General features: G+C 37.8%; 2 protein-coding genes across 2 annotated transcripts in view; both read right to left on the reverse strand.

Moving 5' to 3' along the window:
- tprb (translocated promoter region b, nuclear basket protein) overlaps nt 1–4,375 on the reverse strand; it is a 22,525-nt gene extending 18,150 nt beyond the window's left edge. Inside the window, 13 exon segments of the mRNA XM_018695969.2 lie at nt 89–196; nt 286–483; nt 700–803; nt 965–1,105; nt 1,262–1,349; nt 1,741–1,821; nt 1,986–2,078; nt 2,303–2,467; nt 2,618–2,721; nt 2,829–2,925; nt 3,304–3,377; nt 3,473–3,577; nt 4,208–4,375. Of these exon segments, the coding sequence (XP_018551485.1) occupies nt 89–196; nt 286–483; nt 700–803; nt 965–1,105; nt 1,262–1,349; nt 1,741–1,821; nt 1,986–2,078; nt 2,303–2,467; nt 2,618–2,721; nt 2,829–2,925; nt 3,304–3,377; nt 3,473–3,577; nt 4,208–4,358 (1,509 nt within the window). The 5' untranslated portion in view covers nt 4,359–4,375.
- Nucleotides 4,376–9,917: 5,542 nt separating this feature from the next.
- Nucleotides 9,918–13,949, reverse strand: pdcb (phosducin b). Its single transcript, XM_018695998.2, has 4 exons — nt 13,687–13,949; nt 12,357–12,419; nt 11,582–11,730; nt 9,918–11,443 (listed from the first exon to the last, which is right to left on the reverse strand). Exons 2-4 carry the CDS (start codon nt 12,400–12,402, stop codon nt 10,928–10,930), a joined length of 711 nt encoding a protein of 236 aa, XP_018551514.1. The 5' UTR covers nt 12,403–12,419; nt 13,687–13,949; the 3' UTR covers nt 9,918–10,927.
- Between the last annotated feature and the right edge of the window lie 11,895 nt (nt 13,950–25,844).

Below are 25,844 nucleotides of genomic sequence, written 5' to 3' on the forward strand. Positions count from 1 at the left end.
TAAGAATTTGCAGATATCAGATTATTTATTATGTTCAATTTCTGAAAAAAAAAATCTGAATTAAGATTGAATAAGAAAATGAACCCACCTGCTGAGCCATGTCTGCCAGCTGCAGTTCATACCTCTGGCTGTCCCTTTCCAAGACAGAGGAGCGCTTGTTGGCTTCATCAGACTCCCTCTGCAGACGGTGCACCTCCTGAAAAAAAATATACATGAGTATGCAAAACTTGATTAGCAACAATACATATAAAAGGCTTTATGCATTACAAAATGTATTTTCCATACCTTAACAGCCTGCTCCAGCTTGGCAGAAAGACTGGCCACGGATTTCTGCATGCGCTCATGCTCATCCCTTTGTCGTTTGAGGATGGGGGCTTTTGCTTCCACTTCCTGCACAATGTCATCTAGGTACTTGTTGACTCGCTTGTTCTCCAAGCGCTCCAACTGCAGCTGCTCCTGGCTCTCCACATAGGCAGTATACAACTAAAAACACAGATGACATCTTAGTCAAAAACACAACAAATGAACTATAGACTGCTTTACATCAAGAGCCACTGGAAATCTGTTCGTGGCAGTCCACTGGACCTCATCAATGGCAAACTTAATTCTTACAAGCCATTCCTTTGAACCCATTTCCACATTTCCCACATTTTATGATAAAGTCTATATTTTTGGGTGTTGAAATTCAGCAGCACATACCTCAGTCAGCTTCATGCCAGGTTTGATCTTGGATACAGCAGCTGCTGTGGGAGACATTGTTGTCATTTGTTCCTCTGTCAGCACAGATGTTACAGCAACAGGGCCTGGGAAAGAGAAAGGAGAAGACAGATTAGTGGTCATTTATTCAAATAGGGCTCAGGGTTGGCTTATTTTAAATTCAAGATTGGATTTCTGACATGGATTAACTTTAAAATGTCTACATTGTTTGTAAGAGAAAAATGGGGTTGCAATTAAACCCACTGACCTCTAAGTTTAGAACTTGACAGCAACTCATTAGCGTTGTCCAGCTCTTTCTCTAGACCCTGGATCCTCTCCTTTAGTTCAGCAACAGCCTTGTCTGTAGCACCATTCATCTCCTGTACCTTCTCCTCCAGGGCCTTGTTGGCTGTGGTAGACAGAGGAAATTAAAGTAAATGCTGGGGAGCAGCTACTGGAAACAGCAGTTAAACCACAAAGCTGGGCAAACATCTCTCTTCCATCTCTCTTAGTAGTACTAAATAATGGTCACAGTAGTTGTGGTTATTCTGTGGTAGCTTCTCACCTTCTCCGGCATCCTTTAGCAGTTTATGTAGCTCCTCCACAGCTCGGCTCAGCTCTTCACTTTTTGCCTCTGAATCTGCTGCTGCTCCCTACAACCGCAACAACAGTTATTGTGAATATAAAGCTTGATTCTAAAACCACAGATCAAATAAATAAGTAGTACTATTTTCAGAGGACTACATATGAAAAATGAGAAAATGTGCAGTTGTGCTGCATCACCAAAATATTTTTTTCAACCTAATTCTTCCTGCAGTCAGTAACTTAAAGTCATTTTATATCTTGGCTAATACTACTCCCGTATCCACACATCCAGCTTGTGTTAGTTGTATAACAAATATCAAACACCTTGTAACATTATCTCACTTTTAAAAATAAGCCAAAAGAAGCAATGTGTGCTTACATGCTGTTAAACTGTGAAACAGTGATACCCGATGGACATAAACTGAAATTGCTGTGAACTGAGAGTAAATGTGAACATACCTTATATAAATTGGAAAGCTTAATGTTGGCATTCAGCTCATTCCTGAACTTTTCCTCCATGTTGGCTTGTTGTTCCTTGGCCTAGAATGAGTAAAGATCCAGTCATACACTTACAACTACAATTATTAAACTTAACACTGAGTGCAACAATAATGATCATTTCATTTGAGCATATACATGATCAAAATGTGTAAAATAAGCCATGATGAAAACTTGAGGTAGGCTGTGAGAAATACCACACATACATCTTTCAGTTTGCTGATCATGTCCTCATTCTGTTTCTGAAGGTTCTCATTTGAAGTCTTCAAACTGGCCACTTGGTCTTGGAGTCGGTTCAACTAGAAATCAGAAATGATGAAGAACTATCATGAGACGACCATTACATTTGAGGTAAATCACCTAAAACTGAAGAGGACCCTTAAATTAACTCAATTACTGACTTGTGCTTCACAGCCTATCATGTAATGTAATTTCCTAAACTTAACTGTTGGTATCATCATCACAGTACTTGTTACTACTGCCAAGATAAACAAGTACATGTACATAAGGAAAAGAAACTTGCCTCATCTTCTTTATTCTCCAGGGTGCATTTCAACTCCAGGATCTCGTTACCCTTCTGTCGGGAGAGAGACAGCAGCTCCTCACTCTTGGCCTTCAACTCCTCATTCAGCCAAGATGTCTGGCCATGCAGAAGCTCCTTCTCTTGTTCCATACGCTTCTCCTTGTACTGTGATGGCAAACCATGACTTCATTCAATAATTTGTTTATAAAGCATTATGTACAATAGAGGCTAATAACTGCTTATAAGGTCACTTCCTCTGCAGACAAAGTTGGTGTTAAGATATTTAATCAATAAGAAGATAACAATGTAGCTCACTTTAATGTTGACTTCAGCTGCTTCAAGCTCATCTAGCTTCATCTGGAGAGCCATCTTAGAGGTGTTGACCTCCACCAACTTATCATTGAGTTGCCTCAAGTCATCTGGTGGAGCAACAGAAACATAACATAAGTGCTATATCAAAGTGATGGTTAGAATATACAAATAAAAACTGAGACTATTGTTTTTATGTAAGTTCAATTGCTGGTACCATTTAAATGCTCCACTTCCAAGGATCTCCTCTCCAGTGTTCGCACAAGATCTCGTTTTTCTGTCTCCAGTTCTTCTTTGGCTTTTGACAGCACCGTCTTAACAGAAAACAAACAAAAGATTTAATTTAACTATACTGACTGCTGGGCATAGCTTACAAATGAAGTGCTATATCATGATGACAGCTGAAATTTTGGTGAAATCAATATTACCATTAGTCAGTTCAACAGATTGTCAGTTAAATAAAAACACTGGTCCATTCTAAAGGTGCTTGTTTACATAACATTCACTAAAATATTGTAATATATATAATATAATATAATTATAACATCTGGAATACACATTTGTTAAGACTGGACCCCACTGGTTGCACTGGTTAGGAGTGCAGACTCTGAAAATCCTGACACAGAAAAACAAAAACTGTTTCATGCCTGTAATAAACTGATTATTAGAACGGCTAATTTTGTTACACTCACCTGCTCTGATGACAGCCTCTCCTGGGCAGACTCATATTCCCTGTTCTTGTCACGCACAGTTTTAAGTTCATCCTCTAAAAGAGAGAGCCAATATCATGAGAATAGTACAACCTAGAGAACCTGAGTCAAGCTAAGCCTTTAAATAATATTGCATTAAATTCATCCTTACCAAGCTTGGTAAACTCATCTTTGAGTTTAAGATGTTCTTGAGTCTGGGAGATAAATTCCTCCTGACACTGGGCAAGTTGTTTCACTTTCTCAAAGAAATGTTGCTCTGTAAGAAGAAGATTGCATTTGGACAGTTACTAGCTTTACTTACTTTGCTATGTCATCTCAGACCATGAGACCAAACCATAATCACCTCCTTCGGTGAATTATTTGATTTAAATGTTTCGGAATACTCAATACCAAGAAAAAGGTGGGTTATGGTTGCTAAGTCCTGAAATTAATAGCTGTTTGAGCGTATTAGAGACCAATACTAAGCATAGTCAAAACTCATGCTGCTTATAAATCTTTTCAATGACGGGGCTAAATTTTGGCATTGTGGTCTGTTGTATATTTTGTCTGTTGTTTCAGGCTGAATTGAATCCCTCTTTTTTAAAACTTTTATGATTACTAGAACTAGTTTATTGTGTGTGGCAGGTTAACTTAGCTAGCGTTAGCATTTTTTAGCGTCACATTGTGGTTAATGATAACGTCTAGCTTTATTAAGCCACAGCCATTTGTAGACACAGTAGAAATCCATTAATAGACATGTAAAACCAATGACACTGTTATTTTAATATGTACGTTCAAAGACATAATATTTACTTAAACTTCGCTGCGTTCACCGACATGCGTGCATGGTGAGCAAAGGCAAACACTTTAGCACCGCTAACCAGCTAAATAACAAGTGTTAGCTTACCGCTGTCAACTCGAAATTGTTCTTGCTGTGCTTTCAAAGAATCGATTTCATACTGCTGGTCGGAAAGAATCCTCTCGAGTTTGTTTTGAACTGTTTTTGGTAGCTTCGATAATTCGGAGGCTTCAAACTCCTGCAGCAGGAGTGCCGCCATTTTTCTGACAACAACACTCCGAGCAGGCGCAGTTTGCGATTTGAGTTTGTCAGTGCTCCCGGAGCATTGTGGGAAATGTATTATGTTTTTTATTTTTTATTTTTTAGGGTTTAGCCAACAGTGTCTTAAAGTGCGTTCTTTCTCGCAAATCGAAGCTAAATGTTGTTTTTAGACTATGGCACAGTAGCTGAGAAACATTTTGTTGGCCGACTGATTAAAAAACGACCAGTGTTTAAACGAAAATTAATTAACAAAGAGGTTTCACACCTTTTCCAGCTAGATATGCAGTAAACTGCTGGTATGTCAAAGGTCAATACCCCTACTGTAGTGTATAAATGAATTAATATATAAATTAATATATATTAATATTAAATATATATTAAACATATTATTGTTAGATTATTATTATCAGAAGGCAAGAAAAATTAAATAACAACAAAAAAAATACTTCATTCAAGATCCACTTTCTAATTTATTCTTCTAGAGCTTTCAATTACATCTTACAGATGATCATTTTCTGATGATCAGTGGATGGAATTAGCTCACGCCCTGCTATTGAATACAAATTTGATGTACTTGTACCTTCCTCAAGTATTTTCAATTCAGGAGATTTTATATTTTTACTTTGTTACACTTCAGAGGGAAATATTGTACTTCCATCTGACCTAATTGACCTGTAAGTACAGAGCCATGGACTCACTTGAATTAAGATTTAAAAGACCCTGACATAAGATTTTATTTGTTCAATTATTTTCTCAAAATCTAGAAATCTGTCCAGGGTGTGCCTTGCCTCTCGCTCAAAGTCAGCTGGGATAGGCTCTGTGGTATAAATTATGAATGAATGAAAGTCAAGAATGAATCTTCACGGTCAGTCTAATAGTTTTTTATTTTTCATCTTGTAATCACTGTAGCCTTGCGATTTTTGTTCCTTACCACATGGTTAAACTGCATTTTGGATTGGAACAATTAATGTTATTTGTTCTATGTTAACCTCTGGTGTAAACTGAATGCCCACTTCCTCAGTCAGCAGATGGCGCCAACACATACAAAAAGACAGCTGCAGAGTCTGCTGGTGCACGTTCTTTACACAGCATCAGCATTCAGTGTCATTGTGACTGTGTGCGTGTCTATGTGCCACTTAGAGGGCGGATGTAGTTCAGCAAAGGTTATTTTTTTTGGACAAGCTTAAGTTGTGCACTCCTGGGAAGTCCACAGATGACCAAAGTTACTCGCATTCCAGCTATATTACAATAAGATGCAAAACAATACAATACAAAACAGGGCAAGCCACAAAAGCAGCTCTGCCAACCACATTATTGATACTGGATGTGATTCAGTCCATTCCCATAAAGCAACAGCTCACAGCTTCACAGCAAAAATGTCACGTAGACCTGCTCAATAGACATCGCTATGATACTATGATATATGATAACGTGGCCATATTAGAGATGTGTGGTATTGTTAACACTGGTAAACTTTGTATATATCGTTGTTAACTAAACACAGGTTCGAGAATAGGGATTTTTTTTTGTCTCCCTATCTGCCTACCTGTATTTGCCTCATTTTACACACACACTACAAAGGTATTTTAAAGACTAGTTCTGATAATTTTTAGCCTAAACAGCTTAAAATTTGACTGTTCTCAGGCTAAAATGAAGCATATTAAAAGTATTCTCTAACAGAAATACAAACTACATACAAGCTGAATACATACCAGTGGTGCAGAGAAAGCTTTGCAACAACACTTTAATGTAGGAAAAGAAAAAAAATCAGAAAATATCATTTAACTTTTACACTCATTAATAAAATTTGAGTTTTGTTATCTTTGACTAATGATTGACTTTATGTAGGGCTTGTAGCAGTAGTCCATGTATGTCAAAGACTGTTTCTGGAAATTCCCAAGAGTATCTTGACAAGTGAATGTATGAAATTCATCAGAGGATATGTTTTCTTTTCATATGAACAGCAACTTTGAATTGGATAAAGCTTAAGATAATCCATACGTGGGCTTTAATTACTACCACCGTTTCATTTATCAGTCATTTATTAACTGTGTCTCTGGTGACATATCCCCGGTAGGTATTCAGAACCCTGTCTGGGCCAGTTTTGACAAATACCTCAGTGGTTTATTGGTTCATAACCAAGGTGATACTTCTGGGAGACAAAAGACTGACGGCACGAACATGAGAGGTGCTAAGGCAGAAGTTTGCTCCAGGCAGAAGAGATATTTTCTTACACTCAGCTGTCACGCCTGGATACCAAAATGTAGCCTATAGTAACCTATAGCAACATTGCTGTGTAAACCTCTTAATCTGAGTCAGCCATGTTCATTGTTGTCAGCACTTGTCGTTGGAGCGAAACCCAGGAGCGTGGACACTTACACATTGCAATCTGTGGTGTTAGAGCAGGATTAGGTGTGATTCATCCTAACAGGTGATTTCCTATGTTCTCTGTAACACTGAACAAATGAAACCATGCTCTCTGTCATTCAGTGTGACAGGAATTCAAAAGAACTTTGAATATGTAATGGTTCAGACATTTTTATCCATCTACCCATCTCTTCCTCCATCTCCACATTTGTCCATGTTCATTCATCACGTAGTAAAGTCAGCCCAGACCAACCCAAGGGTGGATTGCTATGTGGGGGTGTGCTGTATGTGCACTGTAATTTATTTTATCTTCAGCACTTACAGCTTTGCTACTCATTTTCATCCTCATACTACTGGTTCTTATCTGTTATTTCCTCCTCCACCTGTTATTTTTCAACAGTTCGCTCAGACATTGTTTTGGTAATAACACAATAGTTTTCTGTGTTTATGTAGTGGTTGTATTGCATCTACTTTTTCCACTCGCCCAGTAGTTGTTTGTTTTTTCGAAATGCGTGCAAGTCTAATCTCATCAGGAGTAAATGAGTCAAACAACAACATTTACATCATCGCTTCATTATTAAAAACATTGAGTCATGAGGAACTTACAAATATCTAAACAAAGTGACTAAAATAAATTGTCATTTATGATGACGGCCAGTGAGCACAGTTTGTTGTTATGTCATCTCCCCTGCATCCGCTGTCCATATTTGGTTGCAGGGGCCAATGCGCCCCAAACCAGGTCTCCGCTGCCGTGTCATGACATCACATCAGTGAAACTGGGCTTTATGTGGGTGAACTAGAGCGTGGCAGCTGGGTTTACGAAGAGTACAAATACAATAAAAAGCACAAAAGTTCTCCAATTAGTGAAACAGTATAAACCAAAGGGGAATCGAAACGTCAGGAATGGGGGTGGGATCAGGTGGACATCGCAGGGGTAAACATTGAGGTAAACATTTGTTTGAGGGGAGTGATGAGTCAAATCAAGATCTGGGGCCTGTTCCAAGAAGCAAATCCACTGAATTATCTGGGTAGCTCTGCTGAGGGAAACCCCAATCACCCACTAATGTAGAATACACAAAGTCTGTTCAGGATTTTACTCAGCAAAGTTTTCCTGCTTTGTGGAAAATGCCCATGCATTGTATATGTTCAACAGAACTTTGCAGCAAAATACGCCTTCGCACTTGTTATTTCTGAGCTTACAGATGACTATTTTGAGGTGAATCTTCTCTCAACTTTTTTTTTATTCTCAGTGGCCCCTACTGCACTTGCTGACCCTGGTCCCTATTTAAATAATACCTCATATACTGTACATGGCTGTGATGTGTGGCTGAAGCTCAGAGGCATATTCCCATGTGGAAGCTCCTTTAGTTGGTGTGAACTTTGCGGGCCAGCGGTGGCATGCACACTCTCTGAACTAATAGCAAATGGGATGCTCCGGCTAGTTGGCTGCAATTTTTTCACATTGTGCTGTAGTCTAGGTCAACATCAACCAGTCTTACTGACATGTTTGGGCACCACAGCAAAAAATCTTACTGCTAAAAAGGATCTTGTGGGAGGTCTCAAAAAAAGGTTTTGATAAACCTTAGACACGCTACTGTGAGAAAGTGAGGTGTTGCCTGCTAGAGGCTATGCAAGCCATGCCAGACTGTGGAATCACAAACACATGTATATCCTCAGAGAAATATGTGTTAGCGTGTCACAGTTCACTAGCTCTTGAATCTAGATCAATTAGAAGTCAAGAGCCCCTTTGCAGGCAATATGTCAGAAATTATTGGAACTTATTTGCATGAAACCACATAAAAGTAGATGCCTTGAAACATGTTTGGAGGTGTATTTGCAAAGGAATAAAGCTGTTATACTGTGTATGATCCGATACTAATCAATTTAACAGTGATATCAAGATGACCACAACCCTTTTTTGTCTATGGTCCTAAACAGGTGTAAAAGCAGTCTACCATTATTACTAAAACTACAGCCTTAATCCTGTAAGAGGATTGGCCTGATTACCTCAGCATAAATCTCTGGATTATGCATCTTCAAATGACGGCCTCTGATGATGCATTACACACTGCTGTCTGATATTATGACTATGCTAAACACAGTGACGGTGACTGTTAATTGACTTGATGACAAGAGAAAGGAGGAAACCGACAGTCAAACAGCTGTTGTCTGGACCTGGCAAATGAAGATAGTTACTCATCAAGACAAAGTTGAAGTGGCTCTTGAGCGATGATACAGAAATCTACACATACTCTCTATAAGAATTTGTAAGAACCAATGAGGCTGCCTTTGCAATAAGCCTGTGTTCCCTGTTGCAGTGCATGTGTTTGTGTGGTACAGTGTTTGGTCGTTTCTACAAATATGAGGCAACTTAATTTAATTCACGACACATCAAATTGTGGGTTAGTACTGCAGGTCTTTACTTAAAAATCTGAGGCGGCTTTTATGTTGTGGTTTTGGCATGCCTGCAGCTCAATGGGGTCACGGGGGAGTCAAGTCTTTGCTACAAGACTAACATGTGAGGTAAGTTAACATGTGACAGCCTGCTTCAGCTGGAGAGAGGAGGGAAGTCTTCTGCAATGGTATGTATCCTTGCATGTGTGGATTTTGTAGTTTTCTTCCCTCGGTGCCTCTGTTTTGAACACAAAACTTGAGATGCACGCAAAGTTTTGAACAGTATTTGTATCAAAGCACATCATTTAAAAGCATACACACAAAATGCAGGCTAGTGAAGACAGATGGGTTAGGTAAGAACCCAACTTCTGGAGTCTAGATGCTGGTGGTGATGGCAAAATAAGAGCTTTTAGATGGTGGAGCCTCCTTCTTGGCTGAATCTTCTGAGACAACATGAAGATAACGGTGGTGATAGAGTGGTGGTGATTGAGGAGGAGCTGAGTTTTGCCCCATTCTGTCTGTGAGAAGAGATCACAGGTTAAGGAAAGACATTTAAAGCTCTAATTCAGTGTTTTGGGAAATAAGCTCATTTGCATTATTGCAGAGTTAGGTGAAGATTTTAAGATTTATATCACTGTCCACGTCTATATGCTGAATATGAAGCCATAGCCAGAAGCTGATTAGCTTAGCTCAGCACAATGACAAGAAAATCCACCTACCAGCATATTAAAGCTCAATCAGCTCACCTTCTAGTATTGTAAATCAATAAAACATACATACAATACAAAACTTTACTATTTTATGCAGTTTTATTATTATTTTTAGTCTGAACCACAAGTATATATGGATATGTTTTTTCATATTCCAGTACACAGTTTAAAATAGTAACCATTCTTAGCAAAATCAAATATGATGATGATGATGATGATGATGATGATGATGATGAGGATGATATTCACCACTGTGCTGAGTCAAGGACTTGTTGGCTGCATCACATCACACTAAGAAAACCCACGGCCCACAGTTTCCATTATGTCTATTCCAGTGACTTTTTCCCACTTTCACAATATAATATACACAAAAATGGATGAACTCTTTTCTGGTGATGTTTTACTCATGATGATAAAATATCAGAGGCTCATGAATGTTTATTTTCCAGACCCAATATGCACCTCCCACCACATTGGCTTAGGAAGTGAGGGTAGGTAATGTTGGATCAGACAGGCTGGAAAATGTGTTTACACAAAAATGTTTCCACATCAGCGAGCTTTGGCCTCGTAAGTCTTAAGAGTTCCTGTTCTACTTAGCGTTTTTTTTATTTTTTTAATTTTGGATTTATAAGTAACTTGTGTACAGATTAATCCAATCAAATGCTACAAAAGAGTCGATGAATTAACAGTTTTTACAAGTACACACAGTATTTAATGTTTCCTAACATTACAAAATAAAACAATGCATTTATAGTTACAGTTAGCTGGTTTGGCTTTTGTTGGGGTGGCAGGGAGGGGATTTATGATATATATATTTTTTATAAATGAACACTATATCTCCTCACCTTGCTGTGTTACCCACACCCATACTTGATAGCACCCATATCTGGGACACTGAGATCTCTTCACTGACTGGATGTGAAATTTCTGCTGTAGAGAACATTCCTCAAACACTAGTGGACTAGTGGAGATGTTATGTTTTTCCTAGTTGCTGAAGCCCAAAAGAATTTGTCTTATGTTATGAATTGTCTTTCATAGCTCTCTATCCAGCTCTCTGAGACAGTTTCCTTTCTTCCTCAGTGGCCAAACTCTGTGTTTACTCTACATCGTTTTCCTCTTCATCCTCCATCCCAGGCAGCTCTTTCTCGGGCAACAGGCCATAGCTGTTGAGGAAAGCCTCCACATCAGTGGCGAAGAACTCCTCGCTTAGGTGCTGTGTGCAGGCCAGGAAGTTCCCTAGTAGATCTCCAGCCTTGTATACCAGCAGTGTAGGCAAAACCTCATCCGAGAACCGCTCGGCAGCACCGGATGCAACAGCATCAATCCTGCAGAACTTTACGGTGGGGTACTCAGTGGCCAGGCAATCAAGGCAGTTGTTGAGCTCCTCACAACCTTTGACCCCTACCTTGTAGATGTGGACAACCACCACTGTGCTGTGATGCTCCTTCTCAATGACTTCTAGGAAGGCTTCTCCACTGTCCAGGTCATGCACGCCTTCAAACTTGGGCCCAAAGCTGAGCTTATCATGCATCTCCTGCATGCACCTCCGTCTGTATTTCTTTAGACATCCCTCGTCCTCCTCCTTCAGCAGTTCATACTCTTGGACACTCATCTGAAAAATAAAGATATATCAGACCAATAATTACCATCCTGACTGGTGAATATTTGGTAATGAAGAATCTCTGATTGCCACACTTCTGTTTGCTGTTGTCTGTCATCTTTGCTGTGGTCTGTTAGCTTTGGGTTCTACCTTGCGGTTAAGGTTTGCTCTGGAGTCATCTTTTGGCCTGTTAGGGGATGACATCTGTCTCAGAAGTTCCTTTTTAGCATGTGGTAAGTTTTCCTGGTCCATGCTTTCCAGTTTAAACCTTCTCCAGTCATTGATGACTCCTTTTGGACCTATGGAGAGGGCAAATAGAATTTTGTATTCAGTTTTTTTTTTTAGTTAACAGTAATGATTAGTGTATCTTGGGCTAGCCAACTATTTTTCATCCTAAAACTTACTTTTACATTCAAACTTTCCTTAAATTGTAAATAACTGTTAATTATTTAACTGTTTTATTATCTGTTATACTTTTTAAATTCTTACTGTTATGTGATTATTTTAGCATTTTGTATGATGCAAGTGATGATGCACCACTACAAATCACTGGAGGGTACTGTGTCCTGTTTCAATGTGCGGATTAGAGCTTCATCTCAACTTCTACGAAGTTCACTAACTGCACCAGTGTTGCGTAAGAAAGAGAAGATTAAATCATCAGTTACACTGCCAAAGCTCAACAGATCTGTCTACTCTGCTTTTTGGTCTTCCTCTTCTGTTCAGGACCAACTGCTCTGTGAACTCTGCAAATGCTTTACAAGATTCTGTAAACAAATTTCTGGTAAAGGTACAAATCATTGCTTAGCATCTTTTTCTGAAATCTCTGTTTGCCCAGACAGATCCATCTGACCCACAAGTACAGACAAGAGCCACCAGGTTGTAAAAATGTTACTGTGTGATATTCTAAACCACCATTTCTACTCACCTGTGTGAGTCGCGGTCTCCTCCAAGTCAATCAGTCTGTCAGACATTCTTCCTGGTTAGCTGCCTGAGACACAAAATTGAGAATGGTTTATCAGAGGTCATTTATATGACATGGATGTAAAATGCATGATGGGTTCTGCTGATATTAGAATGAAAAATGAATTTACTTATGATCTGCAAGATTTGTTTGTTTTCATTGTTCTCAATTAGTCAACTGTACAGTTTCTAACTGTAAATCTTTGCACTGTGACATAGCCACTAGATACCGAGTGAGTCTCATGATATTTAATTAAATTAATGCAGTCTAAGAGGATTACTGCACTGCAACAGATCTGTTTTGCTTGTCTTTAGCCCTCAGGGTTACTGTTTTATTGTGGAACAATAGCCAGCTATATTCATGAAACTATATGAAAACCAGATGATACAACAACAGCAATAAATGTAATTTGGTTATACCAGTACATTTCTTTGGTATAGAGTAATTAATGCACCAAAAACTATATTAAAAGAGAGAAAACAGATATAACAGATGAATGAATCTAATATGTTAATATGGCTTTCATTTTATGTTGTGTGATTTCACCTGCACATAACTTGTAATTGTTTTAAAATATTTTTTCAAATGTAGAAACTGTACAGTATATTTGCAGTAGATGCAGAATATTTTGGTCTCACGCCAATGTCTGTGTCACTGTTTGGACCACTAGATAGGGAGTGACGTATGCCACTATCTCATTGGATTAAATGGCCTCTATCCCTAGTGTTTCAGTTAGTGTTGTCTTCCTTCCTGCATGCAGTCACAATGCTAATCTGGTCTGATGATCTTTGAGGCCTCTTCTCCAACTCCCAAATCCGCAAATGGAGATTTGCCATTATTAGTTCAGCTATGAGCAAATATAGTCACATGTAAACGTTTCAGTTTTTTTAATACGTCTGTGTGTGAGCGAGATACAGACAGTAAACTCTTGTAAACAGCTGACTTTCAATTAGACACAGACCCATGACTAAATTCAGCGGCAAAAGAAAGAATTCTTTGTTCTTATTCCTTACAGAAGCCCCTAACTTTAAAACAAGAAAGAACAGACAGAATTGGTAAAACCTTCATTTCATATGAAATTAGATTAGATTAGATTATACACATGAAAAATCAAGATGGCCCCCAAAATCAGTCTCAAATGTATGTAAAAACATATAGACCAAACAACTTATCTCCTGTTACATCCATTCAAAACTAAATGTCCTGTTTTTCTATGCATTTCTATGCAATTTTTTTTTAGCTAATCTCACTTCATTATCTTCAGAAAATAAGAGAAGTCAATAGTTTTTCTTACCTCCCACAGTCACAGTGAAGTCCTCCCTTTGTGTCAGTAGCTAACCTTGCTCTGGTCAACACTCGATCACTTCACTGAGCTATCTATTGCTGGATGGTGTGTGTTTTTGTGTGCATGCGTGTGTCTTTTCCAGCCAATGAGCTTGGTCTAATGGAGATTTCAAAAAAGACCCGATAGACCAAACAGAAATAGAGCATAGATCCTAAGAGGATTTCACTTCAGGAATTAGAAGCCTCTACTTGATAAAGGCCCAACTACACACAATGAAGAGCAAGAGATAAAGAGAGAGAGAGAGAGACAGAGAGAGAGAGAGAACAGGACCCTTCTTTTTTTTTTTCAAAACTTAAGAAAGTTTCTCTTTTTTTCTATTCAAAATCAGCACACAAGAGTTATTGTGTTGCATTTCACTATTACAAACAGCACATCAAGAGTTAACTTAAGCAGGGGCACTATATCCCGGAGATGAACTTTCAAATAAAATGATCTTGTCTGGAATTCAAAGTTCTTCCAGGCATAGAGCTTCACACGAAAATGAACACATGATGAGAATCTTGCAAAACACAAAACACCGCTAGCTACGGGTGGGGAATGTCTAGTGATGCTTTATCATGTGCCTCTTGATTATTTTCAGCACAAAAACCACACTGTAGCCTGTTCTCACTTCTAAAGCTATGATTTTCTTTTTTAACATCTAGCTTTAAACTCAGTTTAAGACTAAAAAAAATGTTTTTGTGAGTATAAAATAGTGAATTTCAACAAATACAGATCTTCCACATCTTGTCATGGTTTAACTGGATTTTACAGTACTGGCTGTAAGTAGGTTAGAAGCAGTAAGAACATCTAGAGCAAATACATCAGAGTGAAGGTTCTGGTCTGGTTAGACACTAGTTTTGGAATAAGATGCCTATTGTCTCATCACTCAAGTATGTGTGTTTTTCAGTGATGGGAGAGTATAGTGGGGTAAAAAGTATCACATACCACAATCACAGGGTAATTGAGTAGTTTTCAATTACAAGTAAAAGTTCTGTGTTCAAAATCTTACTTATCATAGTCCTAATAATGCAAAATGACTTCTTTCAGAGTGAATTGTCACTGATTCATCAACATGTAAGCTATGTTTTAGTGCTGTCAAGGTAGGGCTGTTGGGTAGTTTAATCTATAACACTTTCATTATCTGTTTTATGTATGAAATATTGATCTGAAAAGTAACTGTAACTGTGAAATAAATGGACTGGCATAATGAAGACAGTATTTCCATCTGATATGCAGTGGACTAGACCTACAAAGCTTTTAATATTCAAATAGTAGTAAATTTCAAAATTGCAAAAGATTCATGTGTGCACATGCAGGAGCGTTCATATGGTAGACATCCAGTGGAATGCACTGGAAGTAGAAACACAGATTTATGTTCAACTGTGACAGCAGGTATTTACAGTACAAACTTTTGAAGATACACCGTAGAACAATGTGTATTCAGCCAATAAGTTTCAGTTGGTATCAGTTGATGTTAAAAGAAACATCTTAGTCACTCCTATTTCTTTGTCTAAGCTGTCCTTTAGATGTGTGCTGAATCACTACAGTGCAAATAGGAAGGGTAAATGCGCTCCACACCCACACACAATATTTTCTGGGAGAGCTCATGCAACTGTGTTTGACTTCTGTCCTTCGTCTCTGTGTCTGTGTCCTGCATTTATTGGCTTAAAGGATTAGTAGACTTTTTTATTCAGGCACACAGAGTCAGGTGGGGGGTTTCATTATTCTCTGTCCCTCAATAAGCATAGGTTACTTAAAGTGGAAGTCAGCTGATTATTTAGCACCTTCTGTTCTAAAAATGTCTGTCAGCAACAGCTTAGAGTCCAATATTAGCCTTGTTATCTATCTATCTGTCACAAAAAGGCAAAACAATAAAATGAATGAAATAACTTTAAATATCTCTGCATATGACAAGGTAGACAATTAAATGTTAGATAACAGCAAAAAGAAAATAAAACAATGAAAAAAAGCTCAGCAACAGAAAATAACAGAAAGAAGACATCTATGTGAGATTCATTCATTTTTGTTTTTGTGAAAAAAATCTACTTTTACTATGTTGATGGGCAGCTTATTGCAGACTGAGAAAGCCTCTCCTCAGACTGAATACATGCCAAAACAATCAAACATTTGTGAACAAAAAACAGGGTCATGTGCCAGAAATGTCATGTAAAATGATTCATTCATTCATAATGATTAACTGGTTACTGGTGAATTGTAAAACACATGAAATTATATGCACACAGACATAGAGAAAACCTACAAATCATCTAATTTTTCTATTAAATGCTTTTTGAAATGCTTTTTTTTTTAATTGCAGCTGAGCATGCACATACATTATTTAATTATGATAATGGTGATAGATTAAATCTGTTTGCTGAAGTAAAATGACTGTACACACATGATACTACAGTATGTGTTATGACCCACATAACCAACCAATTATGGCCCAGAGCAATCTCTCCAAGAGGAAACATTCCTTAAAAACCTTAAAGCATGAAGGAAATATGTGAACACTTGCATGGGAGAGGCATTACAGTGTATTCATGGGTGCACAGGAATGTGTACCTGTGCCCCATTCAGAGTTGGTCTGTCACTTGATAATGGATCATTGGATCACTGTCCTTGGCTGGATAATAGGGTGACACCAGGCCAGCTCTCTCACACCTTTTTCAAACACTAGGGGTCAGCCTTCTGCCTTTCTGATGTTGTTTTCACATGCACTGTAACTTATTATAAGTAATTACAAAGACATATAGTTCAATAAAAAATTATGTAAATGATAAATTTGTACACAACAATGGATAGATGGTGGGATAGATCCTCATAGGCTGAGAGACTGATGGCTGCAGGGTTGATGACCTTAAACATGGGGAAGAGGTCAACAAAGGGAAGCCTCCATGATTCCACCCTCAACAGAAGGTCCCAAGTGGACAGTCTGAGGGACACTGGGGTATGGAGGTGGTTACCATTAGTCTGGGGGTGGAGATTGGAGGAGAGGCTTACTGCAAAAACCTTTCCAGAAAGAAGTCACGTAGTGTCAGAGACTCTGTCTTTTGGGAGGCCATGTAAGTGGAAAACATGTTGCACCATGGATTCAGCTGTCTCATAAGCAGATGGTAATTTGGGTAATGGCAAGAACTATGCTAACTTGAGAAGTGATTTATGGGGATTACTGTATTACTGTCAGGTGGTAAAAAAGCAGTGACAAAATCCAGGGAAATGTGGGATGATGGGTGATGCAAGATGGGAGGCAGCCACAGGAGCCCAGCAGGAGCTTGGGTCACAAACAAACACACACAAACACTTTGACATCAGCCCCCGTGGGTTGGTTTTCCAGAAGTCTCTGGAGGATGGTCCAGACATGCTGGATGTGTTCCTGTCTGATCTTGGGAAAAATTAGGTCGAGGTTAACAAAATGTTCAGCATGTCATATCCTCCACTCATCCATCAAGATATATATCAAGTCAGCAAGTCCATACTGGCCAAATTGTACTGTCACAGCTCAGAAAACACAGGCCTCAAATGCACAACTCAGAGACACCAGTAAAAAGTTCAAACAGCTCATCTTTATTAAGAGGTAATGCTAGCAGGGGCAGGTAATGGCCTGGTGAGGGCCTAAGTCATTAGGCGGGCCATGGTCTGTAACACGCAGGCGGGAACATCAGGCAAAATCAGGCAGAGGTGAGTAATAAAAAGATAAAATCTAAAAATGAGCATGAGGTCAAAACTGGTAGCCAAAAAAGGGCAAGTACAAAAAGAACTACGGATGGGATGGTACAATAGACAGTCTAATGGGCGTGGGGGAATTAGGTGATTGGAGAGGCAGGAAGGGCTGCAGTTACCTGCGGTAAGGAGGTAGGAGTGGTAGGGTCTGAAACCACAAGACAGTTAGTGAAAAAGGCCGAGGCAAGCAGTACGGATACATAACCAAATCAGTTGTGACAGGTAGCTACTGTATGTTGTAGGTGTTTTATTTGTTAAAGTGTTTTTTTTAGTATTTTCATTTATCTTAAACTATAAGAGAGCTATAATCTAATCTAATCTAATTTAATCTAATTTAATCTAATCTATGAGCTATAATCTAATACTCAAAAATGACAGTGGCTGGCTTCATTTATGGTTGACTGAAAGTGCTGTTACTACTGTTGTTGTTTACAAGTAGACAACCTATTTGTTTTTATTTTGAACTGTATAAATGTGGTTTATCATATTTTTTGCTATGCTCTCCATATGTCCTCTACCATTAAAAGAACTGACTTTACCATACAAACACTTAAAACGGTTAAAAGGAAGAAAAATCAAAAGGTTACATCCACAGTGAGATTATACTGCTAAACGTGCAGAGGATGTAAAATGAAAGAAAAGAAAAGAACTGTTGAACTTGTGAACCTCCAACACCAGTATGTCTCTGTTTGGTTTATAAATATGCATTTACGTCCGCCAGTATGTCCCGTCCTAGCAAATACAAAGAGTGACCATGACCACAAACTGGTCACCCGTCTAAATACCACACACTATTTGGGCCGTAAAGACTGACTGGCAGTCAGGAGACTTAGTAAAAAGAATAACAGGGATCATGGGAAACTTACAGTAAATGACGTGGTTGCAGATAAGTGTGTGTGTGTGTGTGTGTGTGTGTGTGCGCCATCGTCCATCTCTGTTGAGCAAGTATTTAGCAGCACAGTATGGTTTTTCTCATATGAACTGTACGCTCCATGACGTACTTGTATGTGGAATTCAAAGTATAGAATTACCTCATTCTGGCGAGACTGCAATTACAACCAGTCACTGCTTCCCATACATTCATGGTGAGGTGTCTGAATAACATTGTTTTCTTTAGGGTGTTCAGATAAATCACACTGATCAGGAAATGTGGACTGTAAATTTCCTGTACTACTGACTTGCATACATGTGGGATGACTGCTTTATATAATAATCGCTCTTCGTTGTCTCTCCCAAATGCTTTGCATAAGTAACAATATGCGGGTCCTTCCTTATGCTTCAGATATTCTTGAGGTGACTCTGTCATGTGTGTATTTTTTGGGAGCAGCTAAATTAGGCAATGGCTTTGCCCCAAGGCTATTAATCATTGACTTAATAATGGCAACAGGCGGAAGCTGCAGGTAAAGCTGCCTGTTGTTGTTCACCTGAATCTTATCAGTCATCTGCCATGTGGAGCACAATGTCACTTTGTTCTTGATTTAGAAGTTACATTCCAATGTCAAGTACAACATGTCACATCATTTATTTGGATTAAAATAGATCAATTTCCGACAGGTTCTTTTTTTTTTTTTTTGGATGGTAACTGTCAGAGTGAAAAATGGTGATGCTAAAAGAGGAAACCACTGCTAATTCTTATTATACTTCTTAAACAGCCTGTTTATTTTGGAATTTTACTCTCTAAAACTCATACACACTCACTACACCTTCCCATTATCAATGACAAACATGCCTGATGTGTTTTGGTGTGTAAAAAGGAAAGCATTCACAGTTTGGTAATTTTCCTCTGGTCAGGCTCTGACCAAGATGTGGTTTTCCTTCTTCATTTTAATCACCTTTGTAAACAGGAACTGAAAGTCTTCAAATATTTTGACAGCTGTAGGCTGTTATGAGAGTGTCTGAAAGTCCAGCCTTGCTTTATTTGAGGCCCACTGCCAACATCCTTTCTGCTGCTCTGAGTCAGGAGTTTTCACTTCCAGTTCAGTGAGGCAGAGATTATAATCTGGTAGTGAGGGAAATGTCCCATTACCTCTCACTGGATTAATGGGCTGAGTAATGACTTTCTCAATTCATGTTGAGCAAACAAACAGATGTGACGCTGGCATATTTAAATGGCGTATGAAGTGAATGAATCAGATGATTCTTACTAACCCCTGTTGTTATGGGGCTTCGATCTTTTCCTTCTTGGCCCAAACCACAAAACACCATCATTACAACAGAGCAAAGGCCAATAAGTGGTTTTCAGAAGACAGTATGGAGACAGTAAATTATATTCCTTTTATAAGCTTGGGCACTGGATCCACTTTTTACGTGCAACCATGTCCATTTTTACAAGTGCAAAAACTGGCAAAGCTCTGAGGTCCTTGTCTCTGCAAATTACTCTCTTCCATTCACCTCCATTGTATAGGGGTGATGAGAAAAATCTCATACTTGAATATCCCAAAACCTAGACAAGTTAAACCAAAACTATCTGCATTGCTTGATACAACTAGAAGGGAGAACGTATAGCTGAATAAACTCTTTAAAATTTTAATGAACTGGATGAACCCTGCACCTCTACACCTCCCCTTCCACTGTCTAAAGCACCAGGTGCATGTTAACTCTTTGAAGCAAACAGATGGAAATGGTGATGGATTAAGGACAGTCTAAAATGGATAAACTGAAATGGAGACAAGGGTGAATCAAGAGCATGACAGACGCATATGGTTTCACCCACAGAAAATTTGTTTTTTTTTTCTAATGTCATGCCCATATTTGTGTGTGTCTGCCTCAATGTCTGCACGTGAGTGCTGGAAATGCACGAGCACTTGTCTGATCCTATGGAGAAAATTAGAAAATAACCTTTTGTCTCTCCAGTGATTCATCATGGGTACAAGTTTTTCTTTCCTAAATGCTCTCCCTGCGTGTGAAATGGCACGAAAGTCTTGCATTCAAAGTCAAGGCAAGATGACAAAAGACCAAAACAACAGAAATGTCCTTTCATGAGAAATTAATTTATTGTTTTTGTGAGGCAAAATTTTGCCTTTTCTTTGCATGAATTTATTATCCATTTTCTTCTACTTGTGCACATGTGGGGAACTTTAATCATGTCATTGCACACCATCATTTATGCACAGATGAATTACATTTTCAGTTAATTTGTCACTGAAACTGAATTTAAATGATTTGCACAAACTACATCTTAAACAAGGTTAGATGCAGCTTGAGTTTGATCTGATGTGAGCCTATTTATTTTATAAGTGAAGTTATGTTATTTATATTAGAACTATTTATATAGTTTTATATGAATAAACTGTATTTTTTTTTCAAAAGTAAATATTTTCAGAAAATACTTGAGTATGAGGCACAAACAAAGTCAACAAGTGCAACAGACCATAGTCTCAAGTAGTGAGAGCACTACATAGTCCTTAGTGCTGTGCAGAGGATTTGATGATTAATCAGAAACGATATCATTTATGTGGAAACCTTTGACAAATTGGAGTGAAAATGCCTGTAGACAGAATATGGTAGGAGACAACATCAAGCTCTCTGAATTGTGTGTTAATGTGGTTCTGCCTCTCCACTGATTTCTTATGGAAATAATAAAGAAATCCTTCACATCTCTCTCTCTCTTTGCCTGTGTGTAAGTAATGTAAACAGTTTAAGTAATCAGCTAAATTAAAAGGAAAGTTTGTTCCAATCTGGAACACGTCCTGCTGCAAATCTATTCATTCTATTTTTAACATTACTTATGGTCTCTGTGTAGCGAGAACTCAACTCTATCTCTAACTCTCAGACACCTGTTTACATTCACTTCTGTCAGTGATTATTGCTAGAAAATCACTAGCACCAGTTTATCAAACAACAATATTTCAGTTTTCTTTGACAGTAAACTCAACAATCTTTGTGTGATGTGTATTGTTTCTCAATTACTTGATATACAGAAAAAATCTGAAGAAATCTGATAAACACAAACAAGCCTAACATAAAACAGAAATAGGGTCTTTCTTGAATACTGAAGATTGAGGACAGAGCATCAGTCAGAGTTCACATGGCACTACAGTGATGCTAATTTCTCACAAATTTGCTTTGCTTTGTCATCATCTTCAAATTCATCGTCATCATCATGATCACTCATGACATTGAGAAACAAGAGAAATTCATGCACTGCAGGATATGGATTTATTGTTAAAAAAAATCAGTTGTGTAGTGGTTAAGTATTACCACAACAGACCCCTGATTCATTGCGTATAAACGTTTATGTGTGCGTGTGTGTTTTCTGTTGTGCAACACCATAGCTGGGCCAGCAAGTTGTGCGTAAGAGAAAGAGAGAGCGAGTGACGAGGCGCCAGTCACCCCCCCCCCCCCCCTCCAGCCACTGTCGCTACTATCTGTACCCATTCATAAATATTAGTCATCCCACAGTTATGTTGATGTTTCTGTTTTCAACTGTGGGGCCCCCTTCCCTTCACAAGGTTCTGTGGGAAGAAGTGACGCACACTTTGTGTTATGTGCCATCTCACCTGCCACTTGGAGGAGCTGCAGGAGCACAGAGAAAACCATAGGGAAAACTAAAAGCAATGCCTACAGTATTCATCATTCAGTCATTCATCTCTGCATGGTGCTGTAATTCTTGGTCATTAATAATATGTGTGATATAACGGAATCATAAACATAATAATCATGTGTCACAGATTAGAACTTGACATGGGGGAGATGTTATAAATCACCAAATAATTCATAATGCTTACGCTGAGATCTATTTATACTGATATATTTACAAATAAATCAGCATTCACAGTAACCAAGCAGATAAGGAGACGTGTGAAATAAGAAGTAAAACAATTACACATTAACATTTGAGTTACAAAAATGAAATTAGTAAGTATGTAAATTGAATTAATAAAAATATGATCTGATATGAACATCTGGGGGATTTTTTTATTTAACACATTTACGGATGGGTTGACATAACATTGTATTTAAACGCTGTTCATTTCCTGTTTCAAACTTACTGTCAACTTTGCTTTTAAAAAAAAAAAAAAAAAGTCACAGTCACTCTATATGTATACTGTACAAGGGGGCTTCAAGAAGTTTGTGGAAAAAGGACAGTTGGAAAAAATGGCTTAAAGTTATGATGTGTATTTTTAAAAAATAAACATCACAGAATGTACAGGTGCATTGAGATCCACAAACTTTTTGCAGCCCCCTTGTATATATACTTAGAAACCATATGTTAACGGACATCCTCTGACTAACCCAAATCACAGTCTTTGTCTTAGCTGAACCAGACCTTTACTATAGCATTGTCACATCATTAAACTGTTATTTATAACATTTTCAACAGTCATTTTTAACAATTAGATAAGACGCATAAATATACATGAGAGTCTTGTGTATACAGTATGAAGCATAAAACACACAACATGTACAAGTAGAAAATACTAAAGTGTGCTGCATACTGAATCAAAATTAATCAAATATACAGCACCAAAACAGTTCAAGTTACAAATAACTAAATACACAATGTGATTTCATAACTCACTGGATCAGTAGACATGAGTACTTCCGTACTTTGGAAATACAGTAATTACAGTATTTAAAATTGACAAAGGTGTCCTTAGCTACAACCCACACTCTCTGTGTGACTCATTGCATGTTATAACTACAAGAAGAAGCACCTCAGAGTGGCTTAGACCAGCTCAAACCAGTGGACCACATGTCACTGCCAGAAACCAGTTGTTCTTTCTCAAGCAGACTTCACTTCACTGCCCACCACTCCCCTTCCGCTTGTCTCATACTGCGACCTTCACCTACTAAGACTAAATGTGTTTACACACAATCTCTCTGCCTACGCACTGCAAACATGCGAACCACTAGTGAGGGTTTCCTATATGTTTTAAGCATTATGTCATTGACTCAGTCATAAGGAATTCCTTTTAAAATCCCTGCAGCTTTCATCTATATAGACACACATATCTTAAATAACATTACTCAGAAACTACACCCATGTTTCAGAAGTCCACAGAGAAGTTGTACATGTTCTGCCTGTTATATATGATTCTAGTGCTAGTTGTTATTTGTATAGGTGGACACATTCACAACAGTAAAAAAATGAAAACTTTTACTCACAATATTCAACCCTGTCTCCTCAAAATTACATTTATTTACAACTAACTTGAAATATCAAGTGTGTTTTGTTACATAAGCAAAGTGCCTTTGTTGGCTAAACCTAACTGTGATTGCATACCCTGGTCTATTTTAAGTCAGTCTCTCATACACCGTGCTGCTGCTGTAAATACTCACAAGTGCACCTTGTGTATTGATCCGCTGCTGAAAATAGCCCCCAATAAACACACTATCTACACTTGTTAAACCAACATTTGCTAAAAACCATCGTGCCCAGCTGTGTTATGAGATTATTTAGCATGAATTATTTAACATAAACATATAAAACATAAAAATGATTTATGTCTTCACTGGGAACAAATGGGCTGGGGCTTAGTGCCACAGACAGGATAGGGAAATCAGACAGTCTTTAAAACCTACAAACACACTATTGTTTCTGGCCTTTTGACCAAAACCATAGAATATTGCCTGTCTTAATGTTTGAGTCTAGCAAAGTATCATTTTAATCCCATAAAACAATGCTAAATATCAATTAGTTATTTTATATGTAGGTTACATAACAAAATTCAGACTTTGAACTATATTTTCCCAAAATATTGCACCATTATATTCTATAATCTAAATTTACATGATGGGTTTCTGTTAAGTGACCCCCAGCATGAGCTGCATTCAAACAGAACATGCACATATCCTCCTGTCACAGTCCAGGACGACCTGAGGAAGTGTATTTTTTGCACTGATTGTATGCAGTGAGCACAGAGTTCTCTACTTTACCTACAGTACAGTTTCAATTTCCCTCTGGTTTCTGTGGGAAAACACTGCAAATTCTCAGGAACAGAGAGCATCATACGTTGTGATTGCATTTTAACCACAATTAGCCAGCACTTATGCAGCTTAATCATTTTTAACTTTCCTATTTGTAACAATAGTAGTTAGATATTCTGCAAACTCCACTGGTATCAGAAAGCAATAGCAGCAAATCAAACTCAAAGTAAACAACTAAAACTTCATGAACACTACACACACCATCTCTTCTACTTTTTTATGTGAACTCTGGCCAAAGTTTAACACACATGCAACCCCTGTACAACAACTATAACAATATCCCCCATTTAACTGAACCATGGAAGATAGTTTAAATACTTACCAAAAAAATGGCAAAAAAGAAAAGTAAATCACATTTAATCTGCACAGACCCTGACTGAATACTTCCAGTAGTATTTCCAAGTAATTCTATTTTCTGCTGCTCTACAGTTCTACTCCACCCTCGTTTTAGTGGAAGTTTTTTTTTTTCTCTTCTATAGTTATATAAAAGCAGCAGACAAAACATTTGATCATCTTATAAAATCATATTATTATAAAGCTATACAACTGTATATAAAATGTTCAAATAACTACAGACTAATTGCAACATTAAAAAAATACTTGTTAATGCATTTAATAAAAATATTTAATAGTAAAACACTCACAGTGGATATTTAAGTTCATTTTGTTGGTAAAAGTTACATACATCTACTTTTTGAATGCAGGAATTTTACTTGTAATTGATTACGTTTACAATGTGGTATTTCTACTTATAATCAAGTAAAGGATGTGAATACATCTTCCACCACTTTACCATCTTGCTACAATTAAAAATTGACTGAATAAATTGTTATCAATTGAGTTTTAAAGCGGTTACATGAGGTACAAGAACATAAGAATTAATCATTCTTTCATTCTTAGATGTCAAGTGTTTTGCCCTCAGAGTCAGTGCACTCATAAATAAATAAGGAACTCTAATTTTAAGTCTTTGCAAATTCCCTTTTTATGTTTTACAACTTTTTATTAGCAGCAGGACAGCATCAGTTGTTACAAATCACTGTTGAAAAATAAATCTGTTTTATGATGTGACAATGGTTAAAAACGACTCACTGTGAGCTGTCACTTCAGTGTAAATGTGTCATCTCTGGGTACGTGCTATCATTTTTCTGACAACAAATGTCATTCTCGTGCCAGTTTGCAGTAGTATTAAGTTCTCACTGGCCCACTTTCGATTGCTTCATAATTTGCATAAAGAAAAGCTACTGATAGAATTTTCTGTTACTAAAAACCCAAACATGCCTAAACAGAGCATTATCATTCTATAAAAGTTAGGTCATCAATAGTTCAAAGCTTTCCTATGTACCACATTCTTCTGTGATGAAAAGCCCAGATAAGCCCCACCACGTACAAGAAATTTGATCTTTAGCTAGAAAATTAAAAGCAGATGAATACAGGGGTGCTTTGATGACCGAAAGCATTCTTCTTACTATGAG

Source organism: Lates calcarifer, linkage group LG17 (assembly GCF_001640805.2).
Source record: "Lates calcarifer isolate ASB-BC8 linkage group LG17, TLL_Latcal_v3, whole genome shotgun sequence".
NCBI classification, from domain to species: Eukaryota; Metazoa; Chordata; class Actinopteri; family Centropomidae; genus Lates; species Lates calcarifer.